The sequence below is a fragment of the Papio anubis genome, chromosome 15 (assembly GCF_008728515.1).
Source record: "Papio anubis isolate 15944 chromosome 15, Panubis1.0, whole genome shotgun sequence".
NCBI lineage: Eukaryota > Metazoa > Chordata > Mammalia > Primates > Cercopithecidae > Papio > Papio anubis.
The window spans coordinates 20,060,086-20,078,587 of record NC_044990.1 but is presented as its reverse complement, the minus strand read 5'-3'; the positions used below and the strand labels follow the sequence as shown (position 1 = coordinate 20,078,587).

General features: G+C 40.0%; 1 protein-coding gene across 2 annotated transcripts in view; it reads left to right on the top strand.

Moving 5' to 3' along the window:
• The window catches only part of VWA8 (von Willebrand factor A domain containing 8), a 379,623-nt gene that overhangs the window by 322,538 nt on the left and 38,583 nt on the right, over positions 1-18,502 (top strand). For both annotated transcript variants that reach the window (XM_003913811.3, XM_021929568.2), the window contains 2 exons: positions 13,272-13,380; positions 16,643-16,799. In XM_003913811.3, the coding sequence (XP_003913860.2) occupies positions 13,272-13,380; positions 16,643-16,799 (266 nt within the window). The remainder of the gene's footprint in view (positions 1-13,271; positions 13,381-16,642; positions 16,800-18,502) is intronic.

The following is an 18,502-nucleotide window of genomic DNA, read 5'->3' as shown; positions in this document are numbered from 1 at the left end:
AAACTGGGTGGTGGTCAGCCTTTTTTATTGTTGTTATTTAGCCAGCTGACTTCATATGAAAAAACATCATTCCTAGGGAAATATGTGACTTTCATTGTATATATCTATGAAAGAAATTTCTTTTTTCAGGCTACTGTACACTTGTATTACAGTATTGAGAACATAATTACGAGTTATTGATGTTAGCATACCAGGTTAGGGCAGTTGTTTTCTTGGCATGTTTAGAACTAGAAAATCAGGAAATAATTTTTATTGATCTCATAACAAGCGTAAAAATATAGAGCTGAAAAACTGACCACTTGTAATTAAGCTGCTCTGTTCCCTCTAATTTTTAGAGTGCAATACAATGTTATAGCTCTTTACTTTTTTTTCCTTCCATATTTTATTTTAGGTTCAGGGGGCACATGTGCAGGTTTGTTACATGAGTAAGTTGTAGGTCACTGGGATTTGGTGTGCAAATGATTTTGTCACCCAGATAGTGAGCATAGTAGGTAGTTTTTCAGTCTTCATCTCCTAACCTGCACCCTCAACTAGGCCCTGGTGTTTGTTGTCCCCCCGTTTTTTTGTTTTTGTTTTTGTTTTTGTTTTTTGAGACAGAGTCTTGCTGTGTTACCAGACTGGAGTGCAGTGGCACGATCATGGCTCACTGCAACCTCCGCCTCCCGGGTTCAAGTGATTCTCCTCCCTCAGACTCCCGAGTAGCTGGGACTAAAGGCACGCACCACCACATTCAACTAATTTTTGTATTTTTAGTAGAAATGGGGTTTCACCATGTTGGCCAGAATGGTCTCAATCTCTTGACCTCATGATCTGCCTGCCTTGGCCTCCCAAAGTGCTGGGATTACAGGCGTGAGTCACTGTGCCCGGCCTGTTATCCCCTTTTTTGTGTCCATGTGTACTCAGTGTTTAGTTCCCACTTTTAAGTGAGACATGCACTATTTGACTTTCTATTCCTGCATTAATTTGCTTAGGATAATGGCCTCCAGCTACATTCATGTTGCTACAAAAAAACGTGATTTTATTCTTTTTTATGGCTGCATAGTATTCCAGGGTGTACCACATTTTCTTTATCCAGTCCACTGCTGATGGGTGCCTAGGTTGATTTAATGTCTTTGCTATTGTGGAAAGTGCTACAATGAACATACATGCACATTATAAATGTGTATAAATTTATGTGCATAATTTATATATATGCACTTTATAAATGGGAATATATATAAATTGTTCACATAAATGAACAATTTATGTTCCTTTGGGTATATACCCAATAATGGGATTGCTGGATTGAATGGTAGGTAGTTCTGTCTTAAGATCTTTGAGAAATCTCCAAACTGCTTTCCAGTCCACTGCTGATGGGTGCCTAGGTTGATTTAATGTCTTTGCTATTGTGGAAAGTGCTACAATGAACATACGTGCACATTATAAATGTGTATAAATTTATGTGCATAATTTATATATATGCACTTTATAAATGGGAGTGAACTAATTTACATTCCCACCAGCAGCATATTAGTGTTCCCTTTTCTCTGCTACCTCTCTGGCATCTGTTGTTTTTTTACTTTCTTGTTTTGTTTTGTTTTGTTTTTTGGAAGGAATGAAGGGTTTTACTGAAAATGAAAGTACACTCCACAGCGTGGGCCGGAGCATAGGAGCTCAAAGGCCCTGTTACAGAGTGTTTGTGAGTTTAAATACCCTCTACTTGGGGTACACCCTATGTAAATGAAGAGGATGAAAGTTATAAAGTCATTTATCTGGTGTATGCCCTATGGAGAGGGTATTTCTTGTTACAGCTGAAGTGTGAATCGGCCTATGTTCCCTGCTTCCAGGCTCTCTTTTCCTGTGTCATCTCCCCACTTAGAGATGTGATCCTCATAAATCTTTATGGGAGGGAGAAGGACCAATGGTCTTTTTTTCTGTAACTGCTTCATGCTGACTTGGGGCGTAGTCTCTACCTATTGGGGATCACGGAACTCTCGCCCTGCTCCATCTAGTGGAGGCAGGATAGTTTCTTGATGGCCAGTGGTGGTGTCTTCACCTGGAACTGGCTGGAGCCTTTGTTGCATGATCATCTGAAGCTTGATGGTCTCTCATGGTTCCAATGGGTGCACTGTTCCAAAAATGTGGAGGGGTTCAGTTGCAACACCATGAACCCAAAGTTCAAGGTCCCGAAGTTTTGTTGTAGTGTGGATGGCAAGGACAGTCTTTCTCTGATGTTTCCAGAAGATTCAAACCATAAAAAGCTTTGTTTACCCTTTTGCCAGTATGCCAGGCTTCTAGGTTCTCTCTCCCTAAGCAGCCCTAGCGAACCTGCTTGACTCTTCCTCCTGGCTGGTTCACCAAAATATGTTAACAGTGGAGGGTGTCCAGGTTATTGGCATCTTGAACAAAGAATTGGACAAAATGCACAAACAAAGCGGGGAAGGAATGAGGGGTTTTATTGAAAATGAAAGTACACACTACAGTCTGGGAGCGGGCCTGAGCATAGGGGCTCAAAGGCCACTTTTTGACTTTTTGATGATGGCCATTCTGACTGGTGTGAGATGTTGTCTCATTGTGGTTTTGATTTGCATTTCTCTAATAATTAGTGACATAGAACATTTTTTCATATGCTTTGTGGCCACGTGTATGTCTTCTTTTGAGAAGTGTCTCTTTACTCATTTTTTAATGGGTTGTTTTTTTGCTTGTTGATTCATTTAAGTTTCTTGTAGATTCTGGATATTAGATCTTTATTGGATGCATAGTTTGCAAATATTTTCTGCCGTTCCACAGGTTGTCTCTTTACCCTGTTGATAGTTTCTTTTGCTGTGAAGAAACTCTTTAATTAGGTTCCACTTACCAATTTTTGTTTTTGCTGCAATTGCTTTTGGAGTCCTAGTCATGAAATCTTTGCCAAGGCCTATGTCCAGAGTGGTATTTCCTAGATTTTTGTCTAGGGTTTTTATAGTTTTAGGTTTTATGTTTAAGTCTTTAATCTATCTTGAATTGATTTTTGTATGTGGTGAAAGGTAGGGATCCAGTTTCAATCTTCTGCATATGGCTAGCCAGTTATTCCAGCACCATTTATTGAATAGGGAATCCTTTCCCCATTTCGTGTTGTGGTTGGCTTTGTTGAAGATCAGATGGTTGTAGGTGTGCAGCTTTACTTTGGGGTTTGTTAACATGCTCCATTGATGTATGCATCTGTTTTTATACCAATACCGTACTGTTTTGGTTACTGTAGCCTTGTACTGTAGTTTGGAGTCGGGTAGTGTGATCCCTATGGGTTTTTTCTTTTTGCTTAGGATTGTTTTGGCTATTTGGCTCTTTTTTGGTTCCTTATGAATTTTAAAAGAGCCTTTTCTAATTCTGTGAAAAAATGACATTGGTAGTTTGATAGGAATAGCATTGAATCTGTAAATTACTTTGGGCAGCATAGCCATTTTAACAATATTGATTCTTCCTATCCATTAGCATGGAATGTTTTTCCATTTGTTTGTGTCATCTCTGATTTATGAGTATTTGATTTGTGTGTGTTTGTGTCATCTTTCAGCAGTGTTTGTAATTCTCATTGTAGAGATCTTTCACCTCCCTGGGTAATTATATTCCTAGGTATTATACTCTTTTTGTGGCTATTGTGAATGGGATTGCATTCTCGATTTGGCTGTCAGCTTGGACATTATTGATGTATAGAAATGTTGCTGATGTTTGTACATTGATTTTGTATCCTGAAACTTTACTGAAGTTGTTTATCAGTTCTGGGAGCCTTTGGGCAGAGATTACAGGGTTTTCTAGGTATAGAATCATATCATTGGAGAAGAGAGATATTTGCTTTCTGTCTTCCTATTTGGATGCCTTTTACTTCTTCATCTTGCCTGATTGCTCTGACTAGGACTTCCAGTGCTATGTGGAATGGGAGTAATGAGAGGGCATCCTTGTCTTGTTTCGATTCTCAAAGAGAATGCTTTCAGCCTTTGCCCATTCAGTATGATGTTGGCTGTGGGTTTGTCATACATGGCTCTTATTATTTTGAGGTGTTTCTTTAATGCCTAGTTTGTTGAGGGTTTTAACATGAAGGGATGTTGAATTTTATTGAAAGCCTTTCCTGCATCTATTGAGATGATCATGTGGTTTTTGTTTTTAATTCTGTTTATGTTAATCATAAATTTTTTTTTTTTTTTTTTTTTTTTTTGAGACGGAGTCTCGCTCTGTCGCCCAGGCTGGAGTGCAGTGGCCGGATCTCAGCTCACTGCAAGCTCCGCCTCCTGGGTCTACACCATTCTCCTGCCTCAGCCTCCCCAGTAGCTGGGACTACAGGCGCCCGCCACCTCGCCCGGCTAGCTTTTTGTATTTTTTTAGTAGAGACAGGGTTTCACTGTGTTAGCCAGGCTAGTCTCGATCTCCTGACCTCGTGATCCGCCCGTCTCGGCCTCCCAAAGTGCTGGGATTACAGGCTTGAGCCACCGCGCCCGGCCAATCATAAATATTAATCACATTTATTGATTTGTGTATGTTGAACCAGCCTTGCATCCCAGGATTAAAGCCTACTTGATTGTGATAGATTTGCTTTTCGATGTGCTGCTGGATTCGATTTGCTAGTATTTTGTTGAGGATTTTTGCATCTATGTTCATCAGGGATATTGGCCTGAGGTTTTCTTTTTTCATTGTGTCTCTACCAGGTTTTGATATCACAATGATGCTAGCTGCATAGATTGAGTTAGGGAGAAGTTCCTCCTCCTAGATTTTTTGAGAATCATTTCAGTAGGATTGGTTCCAGCTCTTCTTTACACATTTGGCATAATTCAGCTGTGAATCCTTCTGGTCCAAGGCTTTTTGTAGTTGGTAGGTTTTTTATTACTGATTCAATTTCTGAACATGTTATTGGTCTGTTCAGGTATTCAGTTTCTTCCTGGTTCAATCTTATGAGGTTGTATGTTTCTAAGAATTTATCCATTTCTTCTAGGTTTTCTAGTTTGTATGCAGAGAGGTGTTCATGATAGTCTCTGAGTGGTTTTTTGTATTTCTCTGGGATTGGTGGTAATGTCACCTTTGTCATTTCTGATTGTATTTATTTGGATCTTCTCTCTTATTTCCTTATTGATCTAGCTAGCCATCTATCAATCTTATTTTATTCCTGTGAAAGAAATTTCTAACCTGTGGGTACAATAACCTCAGACAATATTTTGTTTTAGGCAGATATATTCAGAATCTTATCATAGCCTGTATCATCTTGTGCATTCCCCTGTATGCAATATCCTTCTAGAAGCAAAGATCCTGGGTCAGAAATCTCTGTATCCCACCTGAGTACTAGATGCACCACACACATACACAGGTATGTTTGCATAAAAGTATAAGTGAATGAATATATTCAGTTGCCTGCTAATCAATCAAGAAGAGAGTAGGCAACTGTAATAATTAGGATTTCTGTGCTGATGTTGTTATGGTATTTTTAATGTCAGAAAATTCAAAGCATGTCTTGTTAGAAGTAGGACATCCTCAGGAAGATCAAGACAGTAGCTTCTGCCCTGCTGCCTCTCGTTCATCCTTTAATACGTGAATCAGTTAGTTTGCATGCAGTTGACTCTAAGTAGCAGAAAACCCAAATAACAATGGCTTAACTGTAAGAACGTGTATTATTTACTTATGTAGGAGATTAGAGGCAAGTGACTTCATGGCTGGTTCAGCAGCTCAACAATGTCATTGGGGCATAGACTCTTCCAGCCTTCCAATCTGCCATCCTCTTGTTAACACATGGTCACCATGTGGATGCTACAGCTCTATGCATCATATTCTCACTCAACTGTGTCCCAAGGCAGGAAGTGGGTGTATGTATATGTGTATGTGTGTGTGTTGGAGGGGACGAGAGAGCAGTGCATCCAGGACAGTGAGAAGCTCTTCTCACAACCATCTTTTCTTTTACCTGGGAAGGCTTCCTAGAAGCCTCCTGGCAAACTTTCTCTCACATCTCAGGCCACATGGCTTCCCCTGCACCGGTCACTGGCTAAGGGGAATGGGATTATTGTGCTTAATTCCAGCCAAGTATGATATATCTGACTTCTGTTTAAAAGGAAAAAAGAGGGAATGAACGTGAGGTAGGCAACTAGAAATGTCTGCTTTGCCACACCTAGTCTCCAGCTGTGTTGTCCAGTCATACCTCCAAAAGCTCACTTTTCTTCCAGGATTATATTCTGGCTATTTTTATCATTTTATTGATGGTTTTTAAAAGTCATGAACTCAAGGAGGAGACTAAAATATATGGGCCTTGCCCAGAATTACAGGGCTTCAGTGAGTCATGTCCCTTCCCTGCGCTGGCTTTACTCCGGAACGTTTTTATGAGATGTAATTTACAAGATCCATGTTTTTTCCATTTTAATTGACATATAAGAGGATAATGATTCTTACGATTATAGCACACTTACCTTTAGAAAAGCAGATTGTGTCAGCTGTGAGAAACACATCAAGGGGCTCAGCATTGGGTTGCATCGAAAGTTATAAGGGGCCATAATATTTTCTTTTTGGGGGAAATTTTTGATCCCGTTAAGTGAATTCAGTAGTGTTTATTTCAGTACTTGGAATTACTTACTTGAGCATTTTCTAAATGAAACCAGCTCTCAAAGGAAGTACATTTCAAATGCTTTTCAACACGTACATGAAAGCAAACAGCAGCTTATCAATTTTCTGAATGACTAGTGGCTGTCTAGCACATGGCTGTCCCCAGAAACAAAATTCCTCAAATGATAAGCCTCCCCGAGTGTATGTTCCAGTTTCTTTCTGTCCTGGGTTGGACTGTCCTAGAATTCCTGACTTGCATCTTTTATGAATCATTGTCAATTGATGTAAGAGATGTCCTAAAATGGCTTTGAAAACTTCTTGACATATATACTCCTCCATCAACCTAAAGAAATATACTCCTGTGAGTGAGTGGCATTCATAAAATGACACAAGATTAGATAAGCTCTCTAAATGCCTTGCTTCTAATTAAACATCCCTGGAATTGTATGGTGTACATTTCCCTGGAGCAGATCAGGTTTTGGCTGATGTTTGTTTTTGTCAAGAATTTGTCGATTTTGAAACATCTCTGGGCTCCCATTTGGGGTTGGTGTGGAACTGCCTTGTGTTGGCAATGTGTGCAGCCCCATTTCCCAGCAGATGGCCTGGCAAGACACACATGTGGCAAAGAACATGCCAGTTCCTTTCTGCCCAGAAATTTTATCGCCTGTCTTTTGCCTCCCTGATGGCCATTATAGGTTTCTTTGCAACTTCAAAAGCATAGTTTTGAAGGTAACTGAGGGAGGCTACTTGAGGGGCCTTTTCTTTTACCTTGTGCCTTCATTTGTAGTACTGATTCTTAAAAGACTGTTTTTACAGCAGAATAACTGGATTGTGTGAAATGTCTTAGGGTGATAATATTTGATGAAAGTAAAGTTAGAAGACATGTAGGAATTTGCCTTTCATACCTCTTCTGGTTTCTTAAAATTTATTTTTAACAGTGTACCAGAATACACACACATGCCCCACAAAGTGAGGAATGGTGTTCAGAATGGTTCTTCCAATTTTTAGACTATTTTCGGAACTTCTCTTTTAGAATTAGCCTATAGAAGAGTCTTAACACTTATAAGCAAACTACAGATGCTCCTTGACTTCCGATGGGCTTACATCCCAATAAACCCATCATAAATTAGAAATATGGTAAGCTGAAAATGTATTTAATACACCAAACCTACCAAACTTCATTGCTTAGCCTAGCCTATCTTAAACATGCTCGGAGCACTTACATTAGCCTACAGTTGAACAAAATCATCTAACATAAAGCCTATTTTACAATAAAGTGTTGAATATCTCATATAACTTATTAAATATACTAAAAGTGAAAAAGCAAAATGGTTGTATGTGTAATTGAAATATAATTTCTATTGAATGTGTGTATTGCTTTCATCCCATTGTAAAGTTGAAAAGTTGTAAGTCAAACCATTGTAAATGAGAAGCTGTCAGTTGTCTCATTATTGTATAATTGTACCTGGTTTTGATGAAAACCCTACTTTGATCACCTTATTTACCAGATTTGAAATCATTGAATCAGTCACAGCACGTCAATGCTGGGTGTAATGGTATAAATAATTTAGTTTAACCCCTTGGTTTCTGATGCGAAAGTGATGGTCCGGAGAACTTACTTGACTTGCCGAAGTTTACCAGCAAGTTAGCAAATAGCTTCCAACAGAAATCAACTCTAAGTAGCATTTGACTATTTATTAAAAATCAAATGTTTTTAAAGAATATATAAATGTCACTATGAAAGATATTAAAAACCAGCCATAGATTCTGAAGATCCTTCTGAAAGCAGCCCAGAAGTCCCTGGGGCTGTGGCAGGACTATTGTAAAACTTGTGTCTTTCATTCAAAGCAGTGTGTGGAGGGAAATTTACAGCACTAAATGCCCACAAGAGAAAGCAGGAAAGATCTAAAATCGACACCCTAACATCACAATTAAAAGAACTAGAGAAGCAAGAGCAAACACATTCAAAAGCTAGCAGAAGGCAACAAATAACTAAGATTAGAGCAGAACTGAAGGATATAGAGACACAAAAAATCCTTCAAAAAATTAATGAATCCAGGAGCTGATTTTTTGAAAAGATCAATAAAATTGATAGACTGCTATTAAGACTAATAAAGAAAAGAGAGAAGAATCAAATACATGCAATAAAAAATGATAAAGGGGATATCACCACTGATCCCACAGAAATACAAACTACCATCTTGAGAATACTGTAAACACCTCTACACAAATAAACTAGAAAATCTAGAAGAAATAGATAAATTCCTGGACACATACACCCTCCCAAGACTAAACCAGGAAGACGCTGAATCCCTGAATAGACCAATAACAGGCTCTGAAATTGAGGCAATAATTAATAGCCTACCAACCAAAAAAAGTCCAGGACCAGACAGATTCACAGCTAATTCTACCAGAGGTACAAAGAGGAGCTGGTATCATTCCTTCTGAAACTATTCCATTAATAGAAAAAGAGAGAATCCTCCCTAACTCATTTTATGAGGCCAGCATCATCCTGATACCAAAGCCTGGCAGAGACACAACAAAAAAAAGAGAATTTTAGACCAATATCCCTGACGAACATCGATGCGAAAATCCTCAATAAAATACTGGCAAACTGAAACCAGCAGCACATCAAAAAGCTTATCCACCACAATCAAGTTGGCTTCATTCCTGGGATGCAAGGCTGGTTCAACATATGGAAATCAATAAACATAATCCATCACATAAACAGAACCAAAGACAAAAATCACATGATTATCTCAATAGATGCAGAAAAGGCCTTCAACAAAATTCAACAGCCCTTCATATAAAAAATCTCCATAAACTAGGTATTGATGGAACGGATCTCAAAATAATAAGAGCTATTTATGACAAACCCACAGTCAATATCATACTGAATGGGCAAAAACTGGAAGCATTCCCTTTGAAAACTGGCACAAGACAGGGATGCCCTCTCTCACCACTCCTGTTCAACATAGTGTTGGAAATTCTGGCCAAGGCAATCAGACAAGAGAAAGAAATAAAGGGTATTCAATTAGGAAAAGAAGAAGTCAAATTGTCCCTGTTTGCAGATGACATGATTGTATATTTAGAAAACCCCATCGTCTCAGCCCAAAATCTCCTTAAGCTGATAAACAACTTCAGCAAAGTCTCAGGATACAAAATCAATGTGCAAAAATCACAACCAGTCCTGTACACCAATAACAGACAAACAGACAGCCAAATCATGAGTGAACTCCCATTCACAATTACTACAAAGAAAATAAAATACCTAGGAATCCAGCTTACAAGGGATGTGAAAGACCTCTTCAAGGAGAACTACAAACCACTGCTCAACGAAATAAAAGAGGACACAAACAAATGGAAGAACTTTCCATGCTCATGGACAGGAAGAATCAATATCATGAAAATGGCCATACTGCCCAAGGTAATTTATTGATTCAATGCCATCCCCATCAAGCTACCAATGACTTTCTTCACAGAATTGAAAAAAACACTACTTTAAAGTTCATATGGAACCAAAAAAGAGCCCACATTGCCAAGACAATGCTAAGCTGGAGGCATCATGCTACCTGACTTCAAACTATACTACAAGGCTACAGTAACCAAAACAGCATGGTACTGGTACCCAAACAGAGATATAGACCAATGGAACAGAACAGAGGCCTCAGCAATAACACCACACATCTACAACCATCTGATCTTTGACAAACCTGACAAAAACAAGAAATGGGGAAAGGATTCCCTATTTCATAAATGGTGCTGGGAAAACTGGCTAGCCATGTGTAGAAAGCTGAAACTGGATCCCTTCCTTACACCTTAGACAAAAATTAATTCAAGATGGATTAAAGACTTAAATGTAAGACCTAAAATCATAAAAGCCCTAGAAGAAAAGCTAGGCAATACCATTCAGGACATAGGCATAAGCAAGGACTTCATGACTAAAACACCAAAAGCAATGGCAACAGAAGCCAAAATAGACAAATGGTTCTAAATAAACTAAAGAGCTTCTGTACAGCAAAAGAAACTACCATCAGAGTGAACAGGCAACCTAAGTAATGGGAGAAAATTTTTACAATCTACCCATCTGACAAAGGGCTAATATCCAGAATCCACAAATAACTTAAATTTACAAGAAAAAATCAAACAACCCCATCAAAAAGTGGGCAAAGGATATGAACAGACATTTTTCAAAAGAAGGCATTTATGCAGCCAACAGACACTTGAAATAATGCTCATCATCACTGGTCATCAGAGAAATGCAAATCAAAACCACAATGAGATACCATCTCACACCAGTTAAAATGGCAATCATTAAAAAGTCAGGAAACAACATGCTGGAGAGAACTGGAGAAATAGGAACGTTTTTACACTGTTGGTGGGAGTGTAAACTAGTTCAACCATTGTGGAAGACAGTGTGGCAATTCCTCAAGGATCTAGAACTAGAAATACCATTTGACCCAGCCATCCCATTACTGGGTATATACCCAAAGGATTATAAATCATGCTACTGTAAAGACGCATGCACACGTATGTTTATTGCAGCAGTATTCACAATAGCAAAGACTTGGAACCAGCCCAAATGTCCACCAATAATAGACTGGATAAAGAAAATGTGGCACATATACACCATGGAATACTATGCAGCCTTAAAAAAGGATGAGTTTATGTCCTTTGCAGGGACATGGATGAAGCTAGAAACCATCATTCTGAGCAAACTATCGCAAGGATAGAAAACCAAACACCACATGTTCTCACTCACAGGTGGGAATTGAACAATGAGAACACTAGGACACAGGGTAGGGAACATCACACACTGGGGCCTGTCGTGGGGTGGGGGCTTGGGGAGGGATAGCATTAGGATAAATACCTAACATAAATGACGAATTAATGAGTGCAGCAAAGCAGCATGGCATATGTATACTATATGTAACAAACCTGCACATTGTGCACATGTACCCTAGAACTTAAAATATAAAAAACAAAAAAGAAATAAAAAATAAATTGTGTCTTTATGTTTAAAAATAAAGTATCTTCTTATTATATTTAAAAAAAAAATGTATCTTGGCACAGTGGCTCATGCCTGTAATCCCAGCACTTTGGGAGGCCGAGGCAGGTGGATCACTTGAGGTCAGGTGTTCAAGACCAGCCTGGCCAACATGGTAAAACCCCGTTTCTACAAAAATAAAAAAAAATTAGCTGGGCATGGTGGCAGGTGCCTGTAATCCCAGCTACTTGGGAGGCTGAGGTCGGAGAATTGCTTGAACCTGGGAGGCGGAGGTTGCAGTGAGCCAAGATCCCACCACTGCAGTCTAGGCTGGGAGTTTTTCTCTAAATGTTTCTAGCTATCTTGCTTGTTTAAGAAAACAGGAGGAAAAATTATTTTCACCTATTTTTAGAGCATGATTATGTGTGTGGAATTTATATCAATTGTCATGTCTGCCTGCTAAATTTTCTTGGAGTATGCTGAAGTTTTGGCAAAAATTTTGTTGGTACTGCCAAAGCTATTTGCAGAAAAGCCCAGCTAATTAAAATCCCTACAATGTCATAACACTTGAAATGAACCACCTTGGACATAAGACAATAGAAGTTATGTTGATTTTATTCTTAATGGCCATTTTATTTGCAAAGACCTCAAATTACCTACCTAACTGCATTAATCCCAACATCAAGAATGAAAAACCCAGGTACCAACATGGAATGGTTAACTCTAAAGACCGACTTCAGGCCCATTTATTTGTAAGCTCTCTTGTTCCACTGTAAGCAGTTTGAGGGCAGGAACCAATCCTCCATGGCGTAGGCCCCATGGTACCTCACAGAATGTCCCATCAGTACATTTTCTGTGAGTCTTATTTGAACAAATGAATGAGAATTTGATCTTGTCTTCTAGGAAATCATTACATCTGAGAGCAGGCTCATAGTGTGCATAAAATGTGAATGCTTTGTTTTCTTTTTATTGTGGAGTAGTATCTACTAAACTGACTACTAGGATTGAAATTTCTGTGTGATTATCCCTCCTTTTGGTGACACTGTACTGAATGAAAGAGGAAGAAATGAACTTCAGGCTCTCACAGAAGAAGGCTAAAGTACTACTTACTCTGTTTGAATTGCAGGAATCATAAATCTAGTTTTACAATAAAGATGAATTAGGAAAGCTACAAAATACCATAATAAAAATTGAAGTGGGTCCAAAAAATAAATAAGCAGTTTTTAGTGTATAACATAAATCTATCACTAAGGCATACATACATAACTTTTTGTTTTTCTTTTCCATATATTTTATGTAAAATGGCATTTCTCAGAGTAATGGGATTTCTTTGAAAATAGAATGGATAAATGTGTGTATAATGACTCAGCTGGATCAGCTAGGTGGTGATCCTTTTAAACCACTGGCAAAATACCCCTCTCCAGTGAGATCCATTTTCCCTGCATCTGGTAAGTCTCAAGCCCTGGTAAATGCTCACAGCTTGGTTTGCACCAGAAACATTCTGTAGCTATAATGCAGTCCAGCTCCTTTACTTTTCTTTGAGTTTTTTAAAAAATTAGTTCTCCTTCCCAACTAGATGGATGTTGGAATCCATCTGATGGAATTTTTGCCAAATACTCACAGCATTTATCAAGTCCATTGACCTGAGGTTATGTGATAAGTTAAGGACTTAGGAGAAAAAAATTTTTTTTTTCTGTCATGCAGTTCTTGATGTTTGTCACAGGATAGTAAACATGTCTCCATTCTTCATTTTTAGATAACAATCAACAGAGACAGTGGTGAAGATGTAAGCTCCCCCAAACACGGGAAGGAGGACCCAGACAACATGCCTCATGTGGGCGGCAACACTTGGGCTGGCGGAACAGGTTGGTGGCACAAGCATTGTCCTGAATCAGCCTTCCCGAGGTTTCCCAAGCCCATTAGGCCAGCACAGCGCCCCTGAGAAGACTCAGAGACCGGCTTGCTTTCTCAGCCTCCCTCATTACTCAGTTGGATTGTCGTCTTGCCCTCTACCCCAGCATGACATCAAGGCATGCGAAGAGCCTGGCATTTGGAGTCCCACAGGCTCTGCCACCCTGTGACCTAAGAACATGCTGACCCTCCTGGAGCTGCTTCATCAGTCAAAGGGGGATAGTGTGAACCACCTTAAGTTGTGGTGAGGATTAAATGAGATTACAATTGTTAAGCACTGAGCACAATGCCTGGCATAAAGAATATTTTCACTAAAGTGTTAATCCCTTCTTTCAAATTCCATGACCTTGGGATCATGCCAGAAATCCACAGTAAATTCTTTCTTGAGCAACTGACTTTGAAAAGAAATGGTCCTTGTCTTCCACGTCTTAGAAGTATGTTGAGGGTGCAAGATTTCGAGATAAGGCTGGTTGCAGTCTAAACCGATGGCCGACTCCTTCCTCTTGGCTGCCCAACTAGGGCATTGTTCCCAGGACTGCCGTCTTCCTTTTTCCTCTGCGGCAGCTGGAGCAGACACATCTGCGAGGCCACAGGAATAGGGCCAGACTGTGTGCGCACTGTCTGAGCTTATCTCACCGTGAGGAGTGCTGGCAGGAGCTCTGTACTTCACCTTCCTTGGGATGGTCTGTGCCTCTTGGCCTTGACAGCCTCGGGAGGAAATGGGTTTCTCTGCTGAGACAATGTGCTATCAAATAGGCCTGTGGACTTCTTGTCTACTCTGTTTATTCATCAAGCATCAGCTTTAAAGTAAGGCTATTTTAAGAAATGTCCTTTGATCTGGAAGTTAGTGTCAAGCCAACAAGATTTAATCCATATGGAATGCATTGTGGAACGAGCCAGCCAGATGTGGTTTCCCAGCAGTGGACTACTCTGGGGGAGAAGTTCCTATTTGTTACCAAACTTGAATTTACTAGCTCACGTGTCTGTCCAGATTGAGGCTACATTTGTTTCACCTGGCTTTTAGTTTTCAATTGATCAAGGCTCCTTGGCTTCAATTGCTCTTTTTCTCTCTGCCATTCTTTTCCCTCAGAATTCTTTTCTTTGAAGTGAGCTCTGGCCCAACAAGTCATCTGATTCCCCTTTCTTCATCAATGCTCCTCCCTTGCCCACCCTCCCCATTATCTTCTAAACGGGTTTGGAATGTCCAGCTTAGCTTTAAGACTATGCCCTGCAGTCTTAGAAGCTCTGGGAAGCATTTTCATTGAAATAGTACAAATTAAAGGCTCTGGGAAGTGGAGATCATGAAGAGCACCACCTGCTCCACCCCAGTGCAACTTTCCCCGGGGCCCTGTGACTCATGTGGCCAGTCACTCACACCAGCTTCTGATGTTTCCACCACTTTCTCCCTTTCACCAGAATGATAACATCTCAGCACCTAGGAAACTTTCAGCTCAAATTCATGATCCACCCATACTCAGGATACCCTGCTGTAGGAAAGGAGTTAGATCCCAGAAACACCTTTTCCTCCTATAGCTCATTGTCACTGTCCAGTTACTGCACCCCTCCGCCTATTGGCTGGCCATGAGTAAGAAATGGGAGTCACACACATCCCAGAAGGAATTTTCCACCACCCATTTCTAAATGAAAGTGAAATATGTTCCAATCAAAAGATTAGAGTAGTGTAATTAATAGGCAGTTCTCATAGTATTTCCCAAAAAGAAATGACCTAACTGGACTTTCAAAAGGGGAGCAGTTCATATTGAGTTCTTGGTTTTAGTTTTATTAGACCAGTTAAAGCTCAGTGGTGACGTGGGGGTGGGGGTAGGGGTGGTGATGGTGAAAGAAAAATGTAACATAATTTACCCAAAGTCTAAAAGCCTTCAAATTTTCCACTTTATGAAACTAGAAATTGCCTAATTCTGCATAACTAGGCTTTGTTTTATAATAGTAAAAGCAGTCCGTTATATACCTTTTATTATGTGCCAGATATTGCTGTAAGCATTTTAGCTTCATGACAATCCCATGAAGGAAGTAATATTAGTATCCCCACTTTATAGAGAGGAGCCTGAGACACAGAGAAGTTAAGTAATTCCCCAAAGATAAATGACTGGTGGGTTGGAACCAGGATTCAAACCCAAGCAGTCTGGTTTAACTATATCATAACATACAATAGCAGCATATTATAATATACTATACTGTACTATACTGCCCCTCCAATATTGGATTCTCTTCTAAGTTCTCAAGTTACATGTGAATAAACAAAAGAAACGAGTTACTAGTATTCTAATCTACCCCTAAATAGGGGTAACAAGCTTATAGCCCAAAGGCCAAATCTAGCCAACAGATGTATTTTTTTCCTCTGGTCCATGTAGTGTTTTAAAATAATTTCAATTTGGATGTATTTAGACAAGGTAAATCCTCTCTAAGTTAGTCAATGTCCCCACAACTTTTTATCATATGACCTACCTGGCCTTACAGGCATTTACAACATGACAGTTTATACAATGTTATGTTATAAAATGTAATATGTATATGTAATATGTATTATGTGAACTTGAGTGTCTATTGAAAGACTGTTCTAAAGCTGGTGGTGTTTACATTATATACTGTTCAAACCAAAAGTCAAAGTGGGTGTAATAATTGGCTTCTAATCTTGGCTAAGCCAGTGATATCAGGTCATGAATATTTAGCCTCTCTGTGCATTATTTTTATAACTTGCAAAGCAGAAGAAAACAGTATTTATAGCCTGACTGTCCAGGTATTTTAAGGAAAACTAAGGTAATACCTGAGGGAAGGGAACAGTTGTTCATTTAATTAGCAAATATATACTAAGTATCTTTTGATATTCAAACCACTCTTATAGGTGCAGTAGTACAAAAATAAATAAAATATCTCATCTATCATATAGTTAGTGAGAAAAATAAATATGAAATAGTACACAAGAGTATGAATCCCTATGAGGTAGCAGCATTAGCTAAGGTGTCGTAGAAGTTGGAGTAAGCTTTGATATATAGGTAGTATTTGAACAGATGGGAAAAAGGAAAAACATCCTAAACAAGAGAATACATCTTTTTCCAGAAGAAGGTAATTTGACTGTTTAATTACGAGTTAAGTACAGTTAATATCCTCCACAAGCCTGTCCTAAAACCATGACCCAACTTTTGTTCGGTGGTCAAGTTCAGATTTATCATCCGAATTTCCATATTTTCCTTCCAGGGGGAAGAGACACGGCAGGCCTGGGTGGCAAAGGAGGCCCTTACCGGCTGGATGCAGGCCATACGGTGTACCAGGTCTCTCAGGCTGAGAAAGATGCAGTTCCCGAGGAGGTCAAGAGAGCTGCTAGAGAGATGGGCCAGAGAGCATTCCAGCAGAGGTCAGTGTTCCCATCGCGTTTAGAGCAGCACTACTGTGATGGTGAAATGTCACGGTGGACTATGGGGAAACCTAGATTTGTGTGCGTTTCCACCTCATGCTGCAACTCGGACCTCAAACTGAAATCCACAGATATCCCCATCCCTAACTGAAACAGCCAAATAAACAAAATCCCCTGTTCTTTCTACTCAGGCTCCTTAAAATCTAAAGCTCAAATCACCCCATCCATGTCTATCTGTTCCTAGGCAACATAGGGAATTCAGGTAAGTCTACACGATGGTCCCTTCCTGCCCTCAGAAATCTTGCAGATTAGTACGGAGACAGGACAAGGGAACACACACACACACACACACACACACACACAGAGAGAGAGTTAAGTGCTAAAGTCATAGGGTGCAGAGGTTGTCCCCTCCAGCAGTGCAAAGAAAGGCAAGTTTAGTGGGCTGCTGTGAGGTGCGGCCAGAGCTCAGCTAGGATTTAGAGATGGGAAGAGAAGAGCCAGAATATTCCAGAAAGGGAAAACGAAATGAGCAGAGGCACCAGGGCAGGATGAGCATAGTGTCTGTGGCAGAGAGAGGCAGCTTCCCCACGCAGGATAATGGGTACCAGCTCGGGAGGAGGGACAGTGAGTTTGGATGGGGAGGCCTCATCAGTGAGTAGAGACCTTAATATAGGCCAATGACCCTGTGGCCCTTGGACATTCCCCAGCTGTTCTGGGCCACTACAATTGGAGCCATTTAAAAAATAAGAAGAATCCACATGATGTTACCCTAGACATCCACATGTGTGCTTTAGCTAAAAGTGAAAAATACCAAAGAACCACCAATATTTCCTTTCAGATTCCAGGACCTGGTAATAATTTGGGAAGCAGATTTACATTTTTGTGCTGCATGAGAGGAGCTGGGCGCAGTTAGAAAAAAGCATGCTAAAGTGTATGAGTTATGAAATTCCTCCCACGTAGAACATCTGGTATTACATTACATGCTGTGCTTCCACATCCTGCAAGTAAACAGTACAGGACAATAGAGACAAGAATGCAGGCCCTGCCGCCACACCCTCAGGAAAGCCTGCCAGTTCAGACCCTCGCGGGTACAGGGTTCAGCAGGTAAATAACACACTCAATGCTAGAGGCAAGAGTGTTGCTCTCAGCCCTTCTGCTGGCTTCCCTGGTGACTGTTGACAGTTTATCTGTCCTCTTTGTGCCTGAATTTGCTCTCCTGGAAATAAAATTCACTCTCCCTTTCTCCCAGGGAGGTTATGAGAACAAGTAACTATGTTAGGAATGAAAGTGTTTAAACGTCTCAAAAAAAGGTAGAGAATAGTGTAGTGAACGGTCTTGTTAGAAAGAAAGTTCTCTACATTTCCTACGAATTATAAAGTACGCATTTAGGAAAAGAACTAAACAGTTGGACATGTGTCATTCTCCCCTCCCCAATTAATGAGTTCCTATGGTTGCCGCCCTTAAAACCTGCCAAGTAATTATTCAGTCTAAATTTTTCCCCAGTGGACAGGTAGATAGAGTGTTCTGGCACACACATAGTTCACAGGGAGGCAGAAAGGTAACAGTGCTTGTACCTCCTTCTCCTGTTGCCGTAATAGGAGTAAGGAGTGTGGTTCTGTTAAGGACAATTGCCCTACAGGGGAAGAAGTCAAGGGGCATCTGTGCCATAACGCAAATGAATTTAACGGGTGTAAGAGAGGAAA